Source organism: Wyeomyia smithii, chromosome 2 (genome assembly GCF_029784165.1).
Source record: "Wyeomyia smithii strain HCP4-BCI-WySm-NY-G18 chromosome 2, ASM2978416v1, whole genome shotgun sequence".
Taxonomy (NCBI): domain Eukaryota; kingdom Metazoa; phylum Arthropoda; class Insecta; order Diptera; family Culicidae; genus Wyeomyia; species Wyeomyia smithii.
The window spans coordinates 688,921-706,689 of record NC_073695.1 but is presented as its reverse complement, the minus strand read 5'-3'; the positions used below and the strand labels follow the sequence as shown (position 1 = coordinate 706,689).

The window sequence follows — 17,769 nt, the reverse complement described above, 5'->3', positions numbered from 1 at the left end:
CGGTGTACTACACTTTTTCCGTGCTATACTTTGCAGCTTCAAATAAAACATTTTCAGTGTCATTGCATTGGTATGCGTAATAATGGGATAGCTGTCAATTCGTTTTGTTTTGGTCATAATCGCATTCGTCATTTTGTCTCGTTTCCATTTCATATGTCCATCTCGCAAATGTACTGAGAAAAAAATTACCTGACACTTTACCACGTGGAACGAAAACCAAAACAAACCAGTTTTGACACATACGTGGGAATGTGTTGGTAACTTCCTACAGCACACTCTGCTTTTTTCGGGTGTCATCAGTGACAGAAAAAGTGTAGGGAGAGACAGAAAAAGGGTAACACGAAAAATCAAATAAAACATTTTCGGTGTCAAAAGTGTCATTTGCGTGTAGTACACAGCGAAAACGAAAACGACATAAGAGTAGACGCTACGCGGGTACATTTCATCTAACTCACCACCGTAAGACGCCTATCACACGCTGCCCCCACGAAAAAAAAAACATTGAATTCGATCGCCTACAAAAACATATCCTCCAGCAATCAATCTTCTAGACGACAATCTCGACGGCATATGTTGACTCGAAGTTGATTACAGGCAGAATTTGATTGCTGACTATTATTTGCGTGCTTTGACTGCACAAATTGGATGGACAGCGCGCGGCAGCATCCTCATCTTCAAGCGCGCGTAATGCAAAGAAGCGGCAGCATGCAGGTACGTTGAGTGCTTACTGCTGCTATCGGTGGAATGCATACCATATACCGACATATATGGCAAGGGGTCGTCGGCATTTTTAATGCCCCCTCGAGCAAGTTCGCGCTTTTGTTAATGAACTCGTCAGTAGGAATGTTAACTTTAAGACCCTCGAGGCGCCCGCGAACTTGATGCTCTGAAGAGGTTCGGCTGATGTGCAGAACAAAATGCTGTGTCAGGAATAGTAAAAATAAGTTAGTAGCAATGAGGAAACGGTAACCGATAGATTTACGTTCGTTTTATGAAGTTCGACAGTTGAGTTTTGCAAATATTTGTCCCGCAAAAATATTATGCCTTAAACATAGTACACATCCGTGTTTTTTTTTATTTTCCGCTTCACTTCACCGTTCCGCTTGAGTCAACGCTCTCGCCAACATTTCCTGTTTATGTTTTGGCTTACGGTGTCGCGTCGCGACAGCAGCCGAAAACAAAATTCACTTTCATCTGAAACCGGTTATGAACCGACCTTTAGGCAATCTTATCCAAATTGTCATCTCAGCGCGATGCCGAGCCTTTGATGAATGGCTGAGTGATCGCATGAAATCGAACGAAGCTCAACCAGACAATTAACTTTTACTTTCGTCGGAAGGATTTACATGCGATGCGATTACGATTTGTCCTCCGTGCTGACCAAAGTTTCACTTTCATGTTCAAACTACACGATAAATTGCTTTTGCGTAAGTCTCATTTGTCAACGATCGAAAACGGTCGGAGATCAACATGCAATTGACCTTCCAATTGTTTTGGAATTGAATCGCTTTAGGGTGCTGAGGCGGCATATCTTGAAGACCAATCCGCACGTGTGCCTCTAGTCCTCTAGTCCGTTTGTAACATATCGGACACTGCTGCTGGTGAACAAACCACCCATTGGCATTGGTAAAGTGAGTCATTTAAAGTACCGCTCAGTAAAAATCCGGCCAAACTGTACACTATTATCGCCAACCCGCAATCTTTCACCTTTGAGACCCTGCCACTTTGCGCCAATGCGGAATCCCATGTGGTGGTCGTCAGCTGCTTGCTGAATGCGTCGTTAGTTGGACTAATATCTGACAACTCAGGACTGGACGGGTTGTTCCCAAGAGCGCAGGCACAAAATACCGACCGTGCGGCAATTACCGATTGCTAATTTTACAATTTAATTATATCAACGGTTCAGACCTTGGATCACACTTGGGCGAATCAGCCACCGAGGAGTGGCTCAGTGGAGCTTTTGACGGTAGTCACATGTGGTCCCAGTTGTCCGATTCTCCCTTCGGACTCAAACTAGGGACTGGATATACAAGCCGGAACAGCGAACAAAACGCAACAGCAACGTAAGCAGGATCATTAAAAACTATTATGCAACCCCGAGAAGTCGGCAGAAATCCGACACACCTCCACCCGCTCGAATGAAGTTATTCCTGCAGTAGATCGCCTCCGCGGCACTCGCTGTGAAATTGGAACAGGCTCACCCCGCTGGAATATAATATGCCTACAATAGCTTCGGCAAGAGATAACCTTGAACGACGAGCGGTTCTGCTTGCGAATTATTGTTGGCCTGATGGAGTTGATAGATAGTTCAGCTGTTCTGTAGTAGAGAGCCTATATTATCGGCTGAAACTTGGCTGAGTTTGCTCAGTGAACTTGTATAGCGCATTAGCAGCTTGCAGTAGAACACATTAAACAAACAGCAGGAGGGCTTAACAGTTTGATGATTTAATGTTTAGTTGAAACTTGATTGGCACATGGAGAACAAACTAGCGTAGAATCACCAAATGTTTACTCGGACATCGATCGGTTAGTTCTTTGATTTCTTATAATGATTTGACGGAATCACAGATAAATTTTACATTTCTGCTTTCAAAAAATTTTTTTAAGTCGAATTCAACTCATCTGATAATGCAAAAATTTACAACCAAACGCAGAAAAAAGAAAAAAAAACTAAATAGTAGCCTGAATTATTTCATAAAAATAAAGAAAATTTTTTAAAAATTAAAACATTTTTAAATTTTTTATGTTGTTTTTTTTATGTTATTTCTATTCCAGTAAAGATCGGACGCGATTATCCGGATTATCCGGAATTTGATTTTTTTGGTGTTCGTTTGTAATTTTTATTAGGAAATTTTACCTTTACCATTCTCTCTGGTATATTTGTTACCATTTATGTTACGTACGGCATGTTTGGGACATGTTCGAATTAAGTAAAAATAATCAATGTCCAATAATTTTTTTTTTGCTTCTCAAGTTTTTATCTCTTTTCGCACCAAAAATAATTTCTGGTTACGCCACTGCATCATATTAGTAAAATAAAAATAAGGAAATATTTATTTTATGTTCGTTAATCGCAAATTTGAATATTTTTTTCTGTGATTCGATTATCCGGAATGAAAAAAAAAATTATTCACCCTAACTTTTGGTAAAAAAATCTTGAATTTTGCAAAACCGTGAAGTTGATGAAAATAAGTAAAAATAAATAACTTTTGTTACGGATTACTATTTTCCTCGTTATTTCTGGAAAAATTCAGCGTTTTGATTGTTACTTAAGTTATTTCTTTAAGTTAGAGGTACATAAAAGAAATAAAAAAATGCGACAATTTGCCGGAAGAACAAGTGAAGTAGTAAGCGTTATTGAAAGAATGCAGCAAACACACGAGCTTGAATGAATAATTAGCTTACTGCTTACTCTTAATAACTGTAATGCCAATAACAGAAGCTTGGAATTCAACAGACATCCGGGCAATATCACAGTGGATCAACATTTTTGGTCGCAGTGATGAGTCCATATAAGACAAAATAGCTTTGCTACAGGATGGTCACTGTTATTTCCTATGATTGTTATCCATGGAATTTATATTAATTATGGAATTTATACTTGTTGTTTTTTTTTGGTACAGTTTGCTTAGTTTATCTAGGTAATTTCCCAAGTTTGCCACAGAAAGCTCACGTAAGAAAAGAGAGAGAGGATTTCCCATAGGCAATCCTTTCGTTTGGATGTAAAAATACACACCGCAAAAAAATTTAAAAAATTGAACATTAATTACACTGGTAAACACGCCAAACGCCGAAAACACAGGTGCGGCCCCAGAGTTCAAAATGGAATAAATGAAAGATTATAGCTTCTCAACTGTTCCTGTGAGTTTTGATGGTGATGGAAACTTTTTCAGAAACTTAAATGAGTTTTTCCGTAAGCCACGAGAAGCGCCGCACCCGCACAGTGGTACGAGAGTTCAAAAACGTGAACTTAATTCATTTGCTCTCCAAATAATGGTTTGATTGACATACTATCTTCCGAAGATATCTAGTATATAAAAAGGCTCAATTAATGACAAAAAAAATTTGTTCGTAACTCAACCGCTAGTGGCGCTGCAAAATCTAACTTTTTAGCCTTACGTTTCAGAGAAATGGTGTCTTCAGCAAAGTTATAGATAAAGTTATTACAAACTTTTCTTCTAACTCTTCTTGTTTTGGATATATAACGTCTCTTATTAGACTTGTTTTTAAAATTAGTTTTTCTCGAATATACAAAAAACTGTAACATTTAGAAGGTAATAATGTTCAACATATATTTGTATATCATTGAAACACACAACTTTGTAGAAGACACGAAATAGATAGCTTCCATACAAATCGAGTTATTGCCAAAAAATGTTAAAAAAGCATCATTTTTTGTACACACCAAGAGCACAAAATAGCAAAAACTAGCAGACGAAATCTGCATAGAATGGAATATTATCATAATCACTCTACGAAATCACTTAGATCGTTTGTCCCTTTCAGTATCTTCATTGCCTAAGTTTTGTTTTAAAAACAGCCTTACTCAACGTTTTCGATGACAATACACGTCAAACGTTGGCTGTGTTACTATGAAGATATCTCGTTCCGCTGAAGGAAAAGTACGCAAAACTACGAAAATGTTTAACGCTCTTTCTCAAAATTGTGACGAGTCGGACGAGTAACTCTTCCACCATTTTGTAGTTCTAACCTGAAGCTGTGAGTGTGTACTTCCGGGCGTCCCCCTTTTTCTCTAATCCACAGTTAAAAATAGGGCAAATTATTATTAATATTGCTTTTATCTTTTGAACCAATAGGAATTTCAGCATAGTGTTTTCATGGAATTTTTAAAGCATGATAAGGCCTAAAATTCTCTACAACAGTGTGTTTATAAAAAATATCAAACCAAAAAGTTAGAAGCAAAAAACAGATTTTACGGACATAGTCATACGAAACTTAAGTTCTTTCAAAATCTACAGTATATAGAGCAAAAGTCTTGTTAGCAAAGTTGCTTGTAATGAAATTATCTACAACTTTGCCAAAGTAAACTTTTAGTTTCATGCAGAAACAAAAAAGTTAGAAACTTTATTTTTTGCATAGTAGGCTATGACTATTGTTGCATAGCACCATCATGTGGGCAATTTCAATACAAACAATTGCTTTGAAGACAGTATAGTCCTAAAGTATAGCACTTAGGCACTATAGAATTAAGTTCGCGACATTGCTATTTTAAACCACTGTGCAGTGGTAGCTCGCCAAGTCCGCCAGAACCTGATTTTTTTCAGGCACTCTTGGATGTACACTAAAGTCGCTTTTTACGTGCCGCGTAAAAAAAAACACGTAAAAAACCGCGTAAATTCCGGAATCCGCGTGAAAAAAAAATCTCTTAATTGATGGTTCCCATGGTGATGAAAATGCCGAGGTATTTTTTTGGGAACTTCGATAGTTGGTTTGAATGATTTTGGAAATTTCGACCATCTTTCCTTTTCCTAATGCAGTGTAAAACTTTTATCTGGGAAGACGCTTAAAATTCGCCTTGATTTCGTCGTCCATGACACAGTCTAACTTTGTAAGCAGATTCGTATACAGCTTTGGGGACCGCTACTTTACCAACGTGTTTTGTTTGTAATCTCGGTTGGCCACATTCTCCTTCTTAAACGTCGGCTCATTTCTTGGCCCGCTACACAGGCCGCCACAAGGAAGAGGTAAGATACGCTGCCTTTTTTATATAACCGCACAACCAGAATGACCCGGAATCACCTAGATAGTCTCTAATTCGATTTTTCCGGATCTGAAGTATCCTAGAAGGTTTTTTTTGGAGCAATGCAGAAGCAAAACAACACTACCTACGTTTTACAAAGGTTTTGACAATTGTTGACTAGCGCAAACACGATTGTATTGCTATGACAATTGTTAACCAGCGCATGCGCGAATGTGTTGCTATGCGCAGTGCAACTAGATTGACAATCTTTTTGATCAGTGAATTCAAATTATCATTAAATCAATGATAAAAAAACAATCTTTAAGCTTTCGAAATGAACTGTTTTATTCTTTTGGAAATTCAAATTGTTTTCCCGTAGTTTTAACTTTGTATAGACATAAATGCTAACAAAACTTTCCCGTTGGCTCCTGAATATCAACACTATTACTCATGGTAAGAGCAGTTTCCAGGTACCTACGTGGTATTGTTTTCTGGTGGCGTAATGCCTTACGAAAACAGGGTATGAAATGCAAGAAATAGGACTCTAAACATATTTTTCAATTTTTGATCTATGCAATTTAGAAAGTTTACATGAACTACACGTGTTAATAACGTAAAATAGAATCGATCAATTTCTGAATTACCCCAAAAAGTGTGTATTTCATAAGATATTGCAGTGGTGCGTTTTGCTCCGACTGGGCAGTTTGTCCACAGTTCTCCTATACATTTTACATTTTAATTTTTTTTAGATTTAACATGATTTAAAAATAAAATATTTTTCAAACAAAAATTAAGCTTGAAACATGAACAATTAAACAGTTTCGTAAACGCTGTGTGAAACAGTTTCTAAAATTTACATTAGAGTTGTATCAATGAGGGTTCACGTTGATTTGTGTATCCAAACTTTGTGTGTTTTTACTAAATTTTTTATCTTCGTCTATAATTTCTAATATTAACCATTGCACAATGTTTCCAAAGCTGCGATGGGAATCATTTTGAACCACAGAAAAATGATTTTAAAGTCATAGTGTCTTAAGCAAAGTTATTCCAATAATTATTCTATATATTATAGAAGTTGCAATTTTGTGATTAATCTACCTAAAAGTGAGAAATGAATTTCATTTTACACTGCCTATCAATATCCATTTTAATGCAAAAAAATTTTGCAAGTTTTATGAGAAACAATTTTGGCGAAGACACCGTACTTCTATCTGCTTTTTCAAATGGACTTTTGTGGAGATCTCTATAGGAAGCCTCTCAAAATCATTTTTTTTTATATCACTTTTTATAGCCTTTTTTGACTTTTTTTTAAATCTATAATAATAAAACACATGATTACACCAATTACACCAGGCAGATAGAAGAACGGTGTCTTTGACAAAGTTGTTTCCTATAAGATGTGCTACAACTTTTGCGTACAAAGTGGAATGAGAAAAATTATTCTTGATCGATTTTCGAGCTTGGCCTGACAAGAGATTGTAAAATCTGTCTACTTTTAGAATCCGGGACCGACATAAACCTGTGACCATATCTGGTTCGTGTATCCGGATCTTCGTGAGCTTGTTGTTACAATTGTCAATAAAACCGAACAACATTAGTATCGAAATTCCTGAAATCACTCCAGGAATCGATTTTTATCCATTTCGTGTCCATCTGATGAGTTATCCACGGAATGCACGGCTATGCAGAAACAGATTCCCGTGGGGTCCTATATGACCACCAAGAAGATCGGATGGATATCAAAATTCATGAAATTACTCCAGGAATCGACTTACATCTATTACAAGTCCATCTGATGAGTTGAATTGTGATGTACATATTGCTAATTGCCTCCAATCATGTTGGTGCCCATAATGGGCCCCACAGGAGTTTTCATAAAAATATATTTATTCTTTATTTTATTGTTTTCTAAGATTAAATGAATATGTTTATAAAGATACGAAAATCAATAATTTAAATATTAAGATTTTTAAGAAATAATTTAGAACGATATCATCCAGAACCAAAACTCATCGTCCTAAATTTTCCAAAATTTTTGAAAGACGCGCAATGAAGATTTCATTGAATCATGAAGATGGAGATTTCAATTTATTTTTCACTACAAAAAATAAAATTACTGCTTTTTATCAATAATATATTTGTCAGAATTCAAGTAGATGTTCTACGACATTCAGAAGGTAATGGACAATCGGATAAACTTTCATTTCAAACACTGTTTATGTGAAAATAAAACATCACCAAAATCCCAAACGCTCCCTCATACACACACACCAACACATCTTGACGGTAAAAATTAAACTACAATTCTGCGCGCTTTCCTCGAAGGACATGTACCATCACTTCAGCCGCACGGGCCTATAATCTAATCATTCTATCGTATTAATTGACTGTAATTAAAAATTAATTGCCTGCACATCAATGTGCTTTCGTGTGATTGCACCACCCCGGCCGGGGCGCAAATCCGTCCGCCGTTGAACCGCATCAGCCTCCTCCAAAGAAAGAGAGACAGAGAGGGGCCCTGGCGCAGCCGATAGGCTCAGATTCTACCGCTATCAGAACCCACCAGCAGCAACCAGACAGCGAGATTGGGTTTACGAGCTGCCTTCTGGCAACAGTTGTGGCAACCACAGCCATCAGTCTCATCAGTCAGCCCAGTCAGTTCTGTGGTGCGACTGGCGGTTAGTTTGTCTGATGCTGGCTGGCTGCTGGGGTGGGCGGCACTGTGGTGGTGAGTGATTAATTCTGTTTTCACTCAAAATTGATTACCAACTTAAACGTGGCTTCCGCCGCGCACGCCGTCCGGATGCAAATCGGCCAAGAAATCGCGCGCGATTCAAAGGCTAGAAGCGTACACCGGAGAGGAAAATGAGCGATGGTTGATTAGCATTGGAGTTGTAGTTGGTGATAGGCCCTCGGGCGGGCCGGGAATTGCGATATGTACCGCTTGCGGATTGATTGGGAACCTGGAAAGCGTTTGTGTTATTCTTCGTTTTACAGTTTTTTGAACCCAACACTAATCTGCACGTGTGAAATGAATCATAGCATAGTGAAGTAGGCCGGCATTTGTGGGTTGTTTTCGGAATGAGTTTTTTTTTTTAAGTTTAGGCAGCGTGATTGACGTTCAAATTTTGTGCTTTTTACTGAAGAATTTTTTTTTTGTTCCTTTTTCTTTCTCTCTTTCAGATAATGCAAGCATAAATTTCCAACCGCCACGATTGAGCCGGCGCAGGAAACCCACCACCATTACGGCGTCAACATTCACCTCCCCAAGCCTCCGGTACCCGTACGAACAAGTTCTGCTCGCTCATTCATCGTGTCGCAGCACCAGACGGATCTTACGAGTTTGCCGCCACCCTCACCACCGCCCCCCAAAACGATCGAAGATGTGATAGTGCCACAAACGGCGAGCTTCAGCCAGCAGATTGCAAACTATTTTCTCCGCATCCGTCGCCGAACAACGCAAGTTGTTCACCATCAGGACCGGAACCCGCTCTTCGTATCGACTCAACATTCCCCGTCAGACGGATCCAATACTTCCTCCTCATCCACGGCAATGGCCGCAACGGATGGCCAAATCATTCTGGCGGCATCTCGTTTTGGCGATTCGCAACCGGTCTATCTGAAAGATTTCGCGAAAACCGATTTGCCGGCGGTCGGTAAGATCGTAAAAGGCCAGTATTACAACTTGGGCGTGCCAACCCTATCGAATCCCTCACTTCAAAGCACGGCACTATTTCTCAATGCTGGTAAGAAATATCAGATTCTAGCACAACCGGTCAAAATCAAGGAAGGTCGAAAAAGTACAAACGTCGGACCCAAAGTGCTGATCCCCGAAACCTATCCTGGATTCTTCGAACTTCTCAGCGAGGATGGCCGGTCGACACGTTGCATCGAGAGTGTCCTGGAACTGTCGAAACGACGAAATTTCCGTGTACTGGTGCGCGAAACCGTCCGCTGCAACCACAACAGTAAGTCGCTACACGCGGGCGAAATTCTCACTACGATCTCAGACAACGGCAAGTATCTGCAGTGCAAGACGTCCAAGGACGAAATCGTTAGTTTGCCATTAGAAGCCAAAGCCAAATTTTCACCTATTGCTAAAGAGGATAGTATTAGCGGTGTACATTCAGTCAGCAATCTGTTACAGAAACGAATGCCAGTAACTGTTAGGTATGTTATTGCTTTTTTCTATAAGTATATCAGTTTATTAACTAGGGTATTTACTTCATTTGCAGGTTAGTCCACGGTACGGCTCCCAAAGGGATGAAGCAACCGTTTATACCGGAACTACGTCTGCTGGGCTGTGTCGAAGTAGATCGGATATTCGCTTTACCGTTGCAGAAAGACATGGACCTGATATCGGTACCGTTGAATGCCAAGATAAAAATTCAGAGAGCAAAAAATATGGATCAGTTGGATCATTTTATTGAGTTTTCTCGCTTCCTGGACAAAGCGCAACGTCTTTTGGTGGATGCCCGTGATCGGTTGCAGATTATCGACCTGAAGCTAGGTGACAAGGATAAGAAGGAAACAGCAAAGCAATCCGCCAATCGAAAAGTGACATCCAGTCTCTCGGGCTTAACCGCAAATGGATATGTACTGAAGAAAAGCAACAGCTGTGATTCTAATCGGTTTTCTCCGTCGCTAGGAGGAAGTGGTAGTCAGAATGGTTCGATTGCCGACGAGTACGACGAAATCGATCAGATCTACGACTACGTTCGTGGTCTAGCGCCATTGCCGAAAAACCTCAACAAGTTCGAGGCGATTGTGGAACCGGTTTCTTCGCCGGCTTTTACGCCAGTTCCCACTCACCAGCATAACCTCAAAACAGTCGAAAATATTAAATTCTCCGCCAATAACATTAACAATAACTACAGTCACTACGACACCGGCAACTATTCCAACATCATAAAGCACACCAACAGCAGCAGTATCATGAACGGTAACAGTCTGGAATCGACAAAACACAGCTCTGCGACGGCAGCCGCCGCTAATGCCGCCAACAACAACCATATCATTGTTCACAAAGAGGAACACAAACCGATTCCTCCGCCGATCGAGACCATTCCCGGGAAAAAGTTGCCGGAAAAACGGCAACGACCGACACTGCCGAAGTTGTACTTCAAAAACAACCTCGCGGTGCACCAAAAAAGTCCCACGTCCGGCGCAGTCAGTCCCCTGGTAGGCCAAGCGACAGGCCATCCGTCGCTAACTGTCACAGGGACCCCGAAGGAAATTATGCTCGAGCCGCAGAGTCCGCTTTTTCATATTAGGTAATTTGAAGAAAAATGTGGTTTGTATTGATGTTTTCGAATTAGGCAATCCAATTCAATCCAAATCCAGTTCAATATAAACCCAATCCAATTCAAATCCAGTTCACTTTGAAAACAGTTCAAACCATCAGCAAATTCAATTCCAATTCTTTCCAAACACTCTCAGAGTATACTTCAATTCGATTTAAATCAAATTCACCTGAAATCCAAACAAAATCCAATCTAAATTCTGTCCAAATCCGATCGAAAACCAATTCAATCAGTTTTAAAAGAAGCTTGATCTCCTTTCTCCGTCTCTACACTCCGTTCTCCTGCATACCGCCAAAGATGGTTCTTAGCACCCTTTGTTGGAAAACTCCGAGCGCTCGCAGGTCCTCTTCAAGCATTGTCCACTAGATTGGGACACGGTTATATCGAAAAAAAGCGATGGTGTTATTTTTTCGCTCCCATGCACTTTTCGTGTTCCTTATGGGTCATATAACAACTGTGTAACTTTTCAGATCGATCGGTGGAACTACATTTTTGCGCCCGATTTTTGAAGTTTCCATACGATTTTATATGGGAAAATCCACTTTTTCAAATTTTATTCTCTAGATATTTCCAGTTGACTCCTAAAAATATATCGATACATGATATTTGTAGAAAATTTTCCTGGGAAAAACTCTTCTGAAGACTGTAAGGTGCTACGAAGCTTGTAGAAAAAGTTATTCACACCAAACTAATTGGATGTCTGACGAACGGCTCACCATTCAATTTTTCTGGCAATACAGCTGCAGCATGCTAGAACTTTGCATAGACGTTTTTATAGACAAAAGATGTCATTTTATGCTATTGCTTTAATTTTTTGGAGCACGATTCATTATTGAGAAGCTATTGAAAATGCTATTTAGAGAAGGTATTTATGATTACAAATATTTTTAGGGCCAGAACGGTTTGTTTGATCGGTATGACGTTTTCTATAAAGTTGTAGATAATAATATAAAAAATGGATAATATGACATCTTTTTCCTATAGAAACGTCTATGCAAAGTTTCATCAAATTAAAAATGACAACATAAAAAAAATATTAAAACTGGAACATTTTTGGTGGAACGGCTTAGTAATAAAAAACTTATCGCTTTGTTGGTATCAAACATGCTAGTGTTGTATTCGTTATTCTCACTAAACTCGAAACAAGTAATGGCGAACTATTTGTAGCATCAATCGATTATGATTTATGGAGCTAGTAGGGTATAACATGTGCAACCACTTGGTCTCAGGTAGACAGGTTACTACGTTGATCGCGCGGTGTACGTTGAATATTTTGAAACTCAGCTTGAAAAATAGGTCCAATTGATAGGTTAACACTGATGCTCACCAAATTTTTTTCTTGTATCTTATAGCATTTTTTCTCAGCTTTCCAATGATGGTCGAAAATCGGTACTTGCGAACACGGTCAAAATTGCATTTTTCTGATATAATCCAAGATGGCGGCCAAACTAAAGATGGCGGCCTAAATTCTGATCACTTCGAATGAAAGCCATAGGGCTTTCATTTGAAGTGATCAGAATTTCTCTTAACAGAAAAGTGCTACTTGTAGTACTTTACATAACGAATTTTAGAGATAAAGCTCAAATAATACATCAAAATTGCTAAAATTACAACTTTTCTGAAAACTGTTCCACCCCTTGGTGTCCAAAGGATCAACAAATTCGATCAAACAAAAATGGCATTATCTTTTTTTCCCTATTTCTAATAACTATGTGCATTTATATCAAATTTGAAAGACCTTGTGCACCTAGTGGCCTAGTTTCAGCGAGAATTGCTCATAGGACCTGAATTCTCCTGTGGCTTATTCGCTTGTACACTCAGAATAGAGCTGAAAGCATGGGAGATTTTGAAGGTGGACCAACTGGACAAACACCTTCATTGGTAGGTAGTCGAAGCGGTTCATCCAGGCCTATGAAAAGACGCCATTTTTATATGACCGAAAAATAACAAGCAGAATATTGGAACCACATGGGTTTGAAATGGAAATGGAGCCACAAAAAAAGTCACATACAACCCAGTGCAAAGACTAGGCGCGTCTAAGGCCTGGGTTCATCACACCGAACGTTCCTAAAAGTCGCAGAATACTGGAGCTTTCAAAGAAAGAATTAAGTACATATACACACTGCCCATGATCGCATAACTGTAACATTGGACATTTTATGGTTGTCGTGTTTTTTGTGGAGGAATGCTCGAAACAGTGTGTATCTACTTCCTGCATCTGCAAAACTATGCTTATGTTTGTTCGAAAAAAATCTCGTAAAAAATACCAAGCTGTTTTGTCACATAACGTAAATAAACGCATTATAACGTGCTACTTTACATTTTCAACTTTTTTTGTAAAAAAGTCGCCATCAGAATCCACATCAGCATTCACTGAAACTCGGAGGTCATTCTGGTCTGGTAACCATCCACCGGAGAAATCCGTTTCTGGTGTTTAGTTCATGCTCGTAGAATACATGAAAAACTTCTTCTTTGCTGGGATATATCCCAAAAGTAGTTTGAAAGTGATGGTATAAAAGTATTATTGTAGAAATTTCAACAAAATCAACTTAAAAAGTGATGCTCAATAATAACTCAATATAAAGTAGTACTTCCTTCATAAAACTGAGCATAGTTGAACTATCCATTTGCAAATATGTATCGAGAACAATGCTTTTAAGGTCAAAATATAAAAGTGTCGTTTGATCGAACAACCAGTTTTGCAACTGTTATACTTATGCGATCATAGGCAGTACAGGTTCAGTAACATGGTTTTTTCCGAGCCGTTTTCAATGGAGGCAGGCTTCGGAAAAAGAATGCGGTACGACAGTATACTGACGACTGTTCTTTCTTTATAGTTTACTAGCTGACCCGGCAAACTTCGTCCCGCCTATTTTTGTGTTTAATTTAATATAATATTTAATATCGTTTGAAATTATCCTCGACTTTTGGCTTTTGTACATCACCTCTATTCCGGAAATACTCATATTGGGTGGTATTCAGTTATTTTTGTTGTTTTCCGGAAACTGAATGTGGTCATCTTTGAATTCAAGATAGTGTCCAGGGTCAATGCTTGGCTTCTATACATTATTTAGATTACGGAAATATTCATATGTAGTAGTATTCGGTTATTTTCTGCTGTTTCCCAGAAGTTGCCATCTTACAATTCAAAATGGTGTCTGAGGTCAATTTTTAGCTCGATGCATCATTCTGGTTAAAGAAACACTCATTTTTGGTGGTATTTGGTCACTCCAGGCTATTTTTCAGAAACCGGAAGTCACCATCCTGGATTTTAAAATGGCATTTGGAGACAATTTCTGGCCTCTGAGCGTCATTATGGTTAAAGAAACACCCATATTTGGTTGTTTTTGGGTCATTTTCGGCAGTTTTCCAGTCACCAAAAGTCGCCATTTTACAACTCAAAATGTTTCCTGAGGTAGATTTGTGGTTTCAGTGCATCATCACGATTTCGGAAATACCCATATTGGGTGGAATTTGCTCATATCTCGCTGTTTTTCAGAAACCGGAAGTCGCCATCTTGGATTTCAAAATGGTATTCAGAGACAATTTATGGCCTCTGAGCGTCATTCTAGTTAAAGAAACACCCATATTAGGTGGTATTTGGTCATTTTCGTCTCTTTTCCAGTCACCGGAAGTCGCCATCTTACAATCGGAATATATATAGTTTGCTTGTCTTTCAGTCACGCGCACGACAAACGAAAGTTACTTAAATTGACTTTTTCCCAAGCAAACTCTGAAGCTGAGGTACACTAAATTTTGTTATTTTTTTGTGGGTAGCAACGCAAACACTCCTGTCCTGACTACAAGTTACCTTTGCTTTTAGTCCTCCACTCACCTCCTCTCGCCTGGTATGAAGCCAGTGGTAAGGAAATCAAAGCTAACTGCGTCTTAACTAATATTCGGCTCACGTGTTAAATTAGCAGGCGGGTGCATCGACAAAAACCGCCAAAAACGTAACAAAGGGCGGAAAGCAATTTTAAGATGTAAGAAAGACATAGTATCAAAGATATCAAGCATGTAAATGAATTCTAAAGTTAGCCAAACCACTGTCGGTTGATTATGAACGTTATTTTATAGTCACATGTCCAATAAGTTCTGTAATGTCATGGCATTACCATCAAGATTAGGTTGTCGAGTGATGGAATAAGACAGTACCTGTTGTAGTTCATTCAGGATAGACTATGAAAAAGTCAAGAAAATGATGGGGATTATAAACCTTTTTGCTCGAGAAAATAAGCAGTTTGGTTTTTTTAAGTGTGTAGCAATTTTTATATGCATTGAAATTGTAATTTTTCATAGTACAGTTATTCGACTATTACTCAAAGCTCTATTAAAGTTTACAAAAATGTTCTCAAGAAGTTGTACTCAAAGATAAAGCAATATAATTTTTTTCGATATTTTTAAAAATAGAAATGACATTTAACCTACACAAGACATGCGGCACATATTGTACCCCAAATTAATTCTTTAAGTATACTACGACGTTCAAGATGTACGGAGAAAGGGATAATTATTTACTGATACGTGAAAATTTTAGCTGTTTCAAAAAAACTTAGAGTATAAGATAAACCCATTTCCGACGAGGCTAACATTCAAACTTTGATTCAAGTTCAACAATTATACTTGAAAATCTTCACGATGAAATTATTCAGTAAGGTACAGATTGATCTTTAATTTGCAATACAGTTAGCGTTAATTATGTTTATAGTTGATGAGTAATAAGAATTAATAAGTTCATTTTTTGAGGTAAACACTGATTTCTCTGCGCCGGGATCGGGTTAAATTATTGGCCATTATTTTTGAACATTATGTAAAATCTGATCAACAGTTTTGATTTAAGATATTTTGATATATCGACATAAAATTTTCAAAGTTTTAAAAATTAAACATAGGTTCATCTACTATCCTGCAAATGCGCTACAGTAAGCAAACTTTTTTTTATTTTTTATCAAATAATATTTGTTTGCTTGTGTAGAAGAAGACGAAAACAAAGAAGTAAACAAAGGTGGTGGTGATGGGATGAGGATTGTTATGTTGTTACGCAACACTGTAAAAGGTTTCTGTGATGGAACGCAGATGACAGATGTTTCATGCGCGTCGTTTATCATGTGTGAAGTTATATCGGAGTATTAGAGAGGGATTTGAACTACCCATCAAAGGATTAAAAGAGGACAGTAATTCGTTGTTCCAAGCTTTGCTATTGTTAACAACAAATTGCAGAGACAAACTTTTGCATGTCTGAATATTTTTTTGAGCAATCCAGTTAATGAGCAATGGTTTTTCTAAATTGTTTGTTTTTTTTTTTTCAATCGTATTCATTTTCAGTTAATTTGTAAGTTTAGTTTGAATATAACATATGTAACATCAGACAATTGAGAAAATGGACTATTATTCAAGTTATGAAATTTAAAAAAAAAATAAATCGTTAGAAAATAATATTGGAGAAAACAGCTATGCAGTGGATGCGTATAAGAAGCGAGATGCAGATTCGTTTTCGAGTAAGCAAATTATCCACGATCTACTGAACGAAGGATTTATCGCAGTTAAGATAATTAATTAAGTTTAAAACCAGCGCTGGTCATCTGCATCGAATTGTCGATAGTGTCATAGTTACATCTTGAACTTCAACTCGATATTCCAAAAAAATAATTTCATTTTAGATTGAATACCAACTTTTAATAGTTCTTAATGCATTTGAAAGTGGCTAGCCATTACGGTCCAACTAGTTCAAAATGTTGTCTGAGGTCGATTTGTGGCTTCAGTGCATCATAACAATCCCGGAAATACCAATATTTGGTCATTTGCCGCTGTTTTTCAGAAACCGGAAGTCGCCATCTTGGATTTCAAAATGGTATTTGGAGACAATTTCTGGCCTCTGAGCGTCATTCTGGTTGAAGAAACACCCATATTGAGTGGTATTTGATCATTTTCGGCAGTTTCCCATTCACCGGAAGTCGTCATCTTACAATTGGTGTCATTTTGATCATTTCGAGAAAAACGAGTTTGAAGTTTGTTGCTCTGGGAATTTCGAAGTTTTCAATATTTTTGCGCAGTTTTGATGTTATAAGTTGGAGTAACTCTCTAACTGTATCATGCAATGTGACAATTGAAAAAAAAGAGTGTCGTGAGCTCAAAAAGGACAGGTTTGTAACTGATTAAATGTACTTGGTCCACTCTGATTGAATCAAAGAAGAATCATTAATGACTTGGTCCATTATGACTGAACAATTGAACAATTAATTTTAGTCCATTGATCATCGAACAGTCAAAAAGTTTTTAATATACATGGTTAGCTTCTGCGACATTAACAATTATTAAAAATAGTTTGAACAAACTTTAAACTGTGTTTGTTTCAACAAATCAATGGTAGGAGCGGAATGTTTTGATGGAACAAAAATATGGTTAACTCACCCAATTAAGTTATTCGTAATCATCCACTTTCTCTGCAACTTTGGCCAAAAAATGCCGTAGAATTGATAATGGACTGGAGGGTTTCCTTCGTGTTTTGGTTCTGGAATTTCTGTCACGTTTGGATGTAGTGCTTCAAGGACAGCTTCATGAAAAGTTGGCATAGGTTCTCCATTGTTGATTAGAAAATAATTTTGAATAGATATTGACAACATGCTTTACACACTTAAATGTCAATCGAGTCAACTTCTTCTTGTATTAATATCAAAGGTCTTCTCCAAACAATCGCTTGTGTTGCCTTAAGCTTCGTAATTTCATTGCGGGAATAAATCTAATTAGCTTGCATAAAACAGTAAC

At 38.0% G+C, this 17,769-nt stretch overlaps 1 protein-coding gene across 3 annotated transcripts in view; it reads left to right on the top strand.

Moving 5' to 3' along the window:
* Positions 1 to 17,769, top strand: part of LOC129723262 (uncharacterized) — a 96,209-nt gene that overhangs the window by 64,633 nt on the left and 13,807 nt on the right. For all 3 annotated transcript variants that reach the window (XM_055677374.1, XM_055677375.1, XM_055677376.1), the window contains 2 exons: positions 8,885 to 9,871; positions 9,937 to 10,974. In XM_055677374.1, coding sequence (XP_055533349.1) covers positions 9,255 to 9,871; positions 9,937 to 10,974 — 1,655 coding nt within the window. In that variant the 5' untranslated portion in view covers positions 8,885 to 9,254. The remainder of the gene's footprint in view (positions 1 to 8,884; positions 9,872 to 9,936; positions 10,975 to 17,769) is intronic.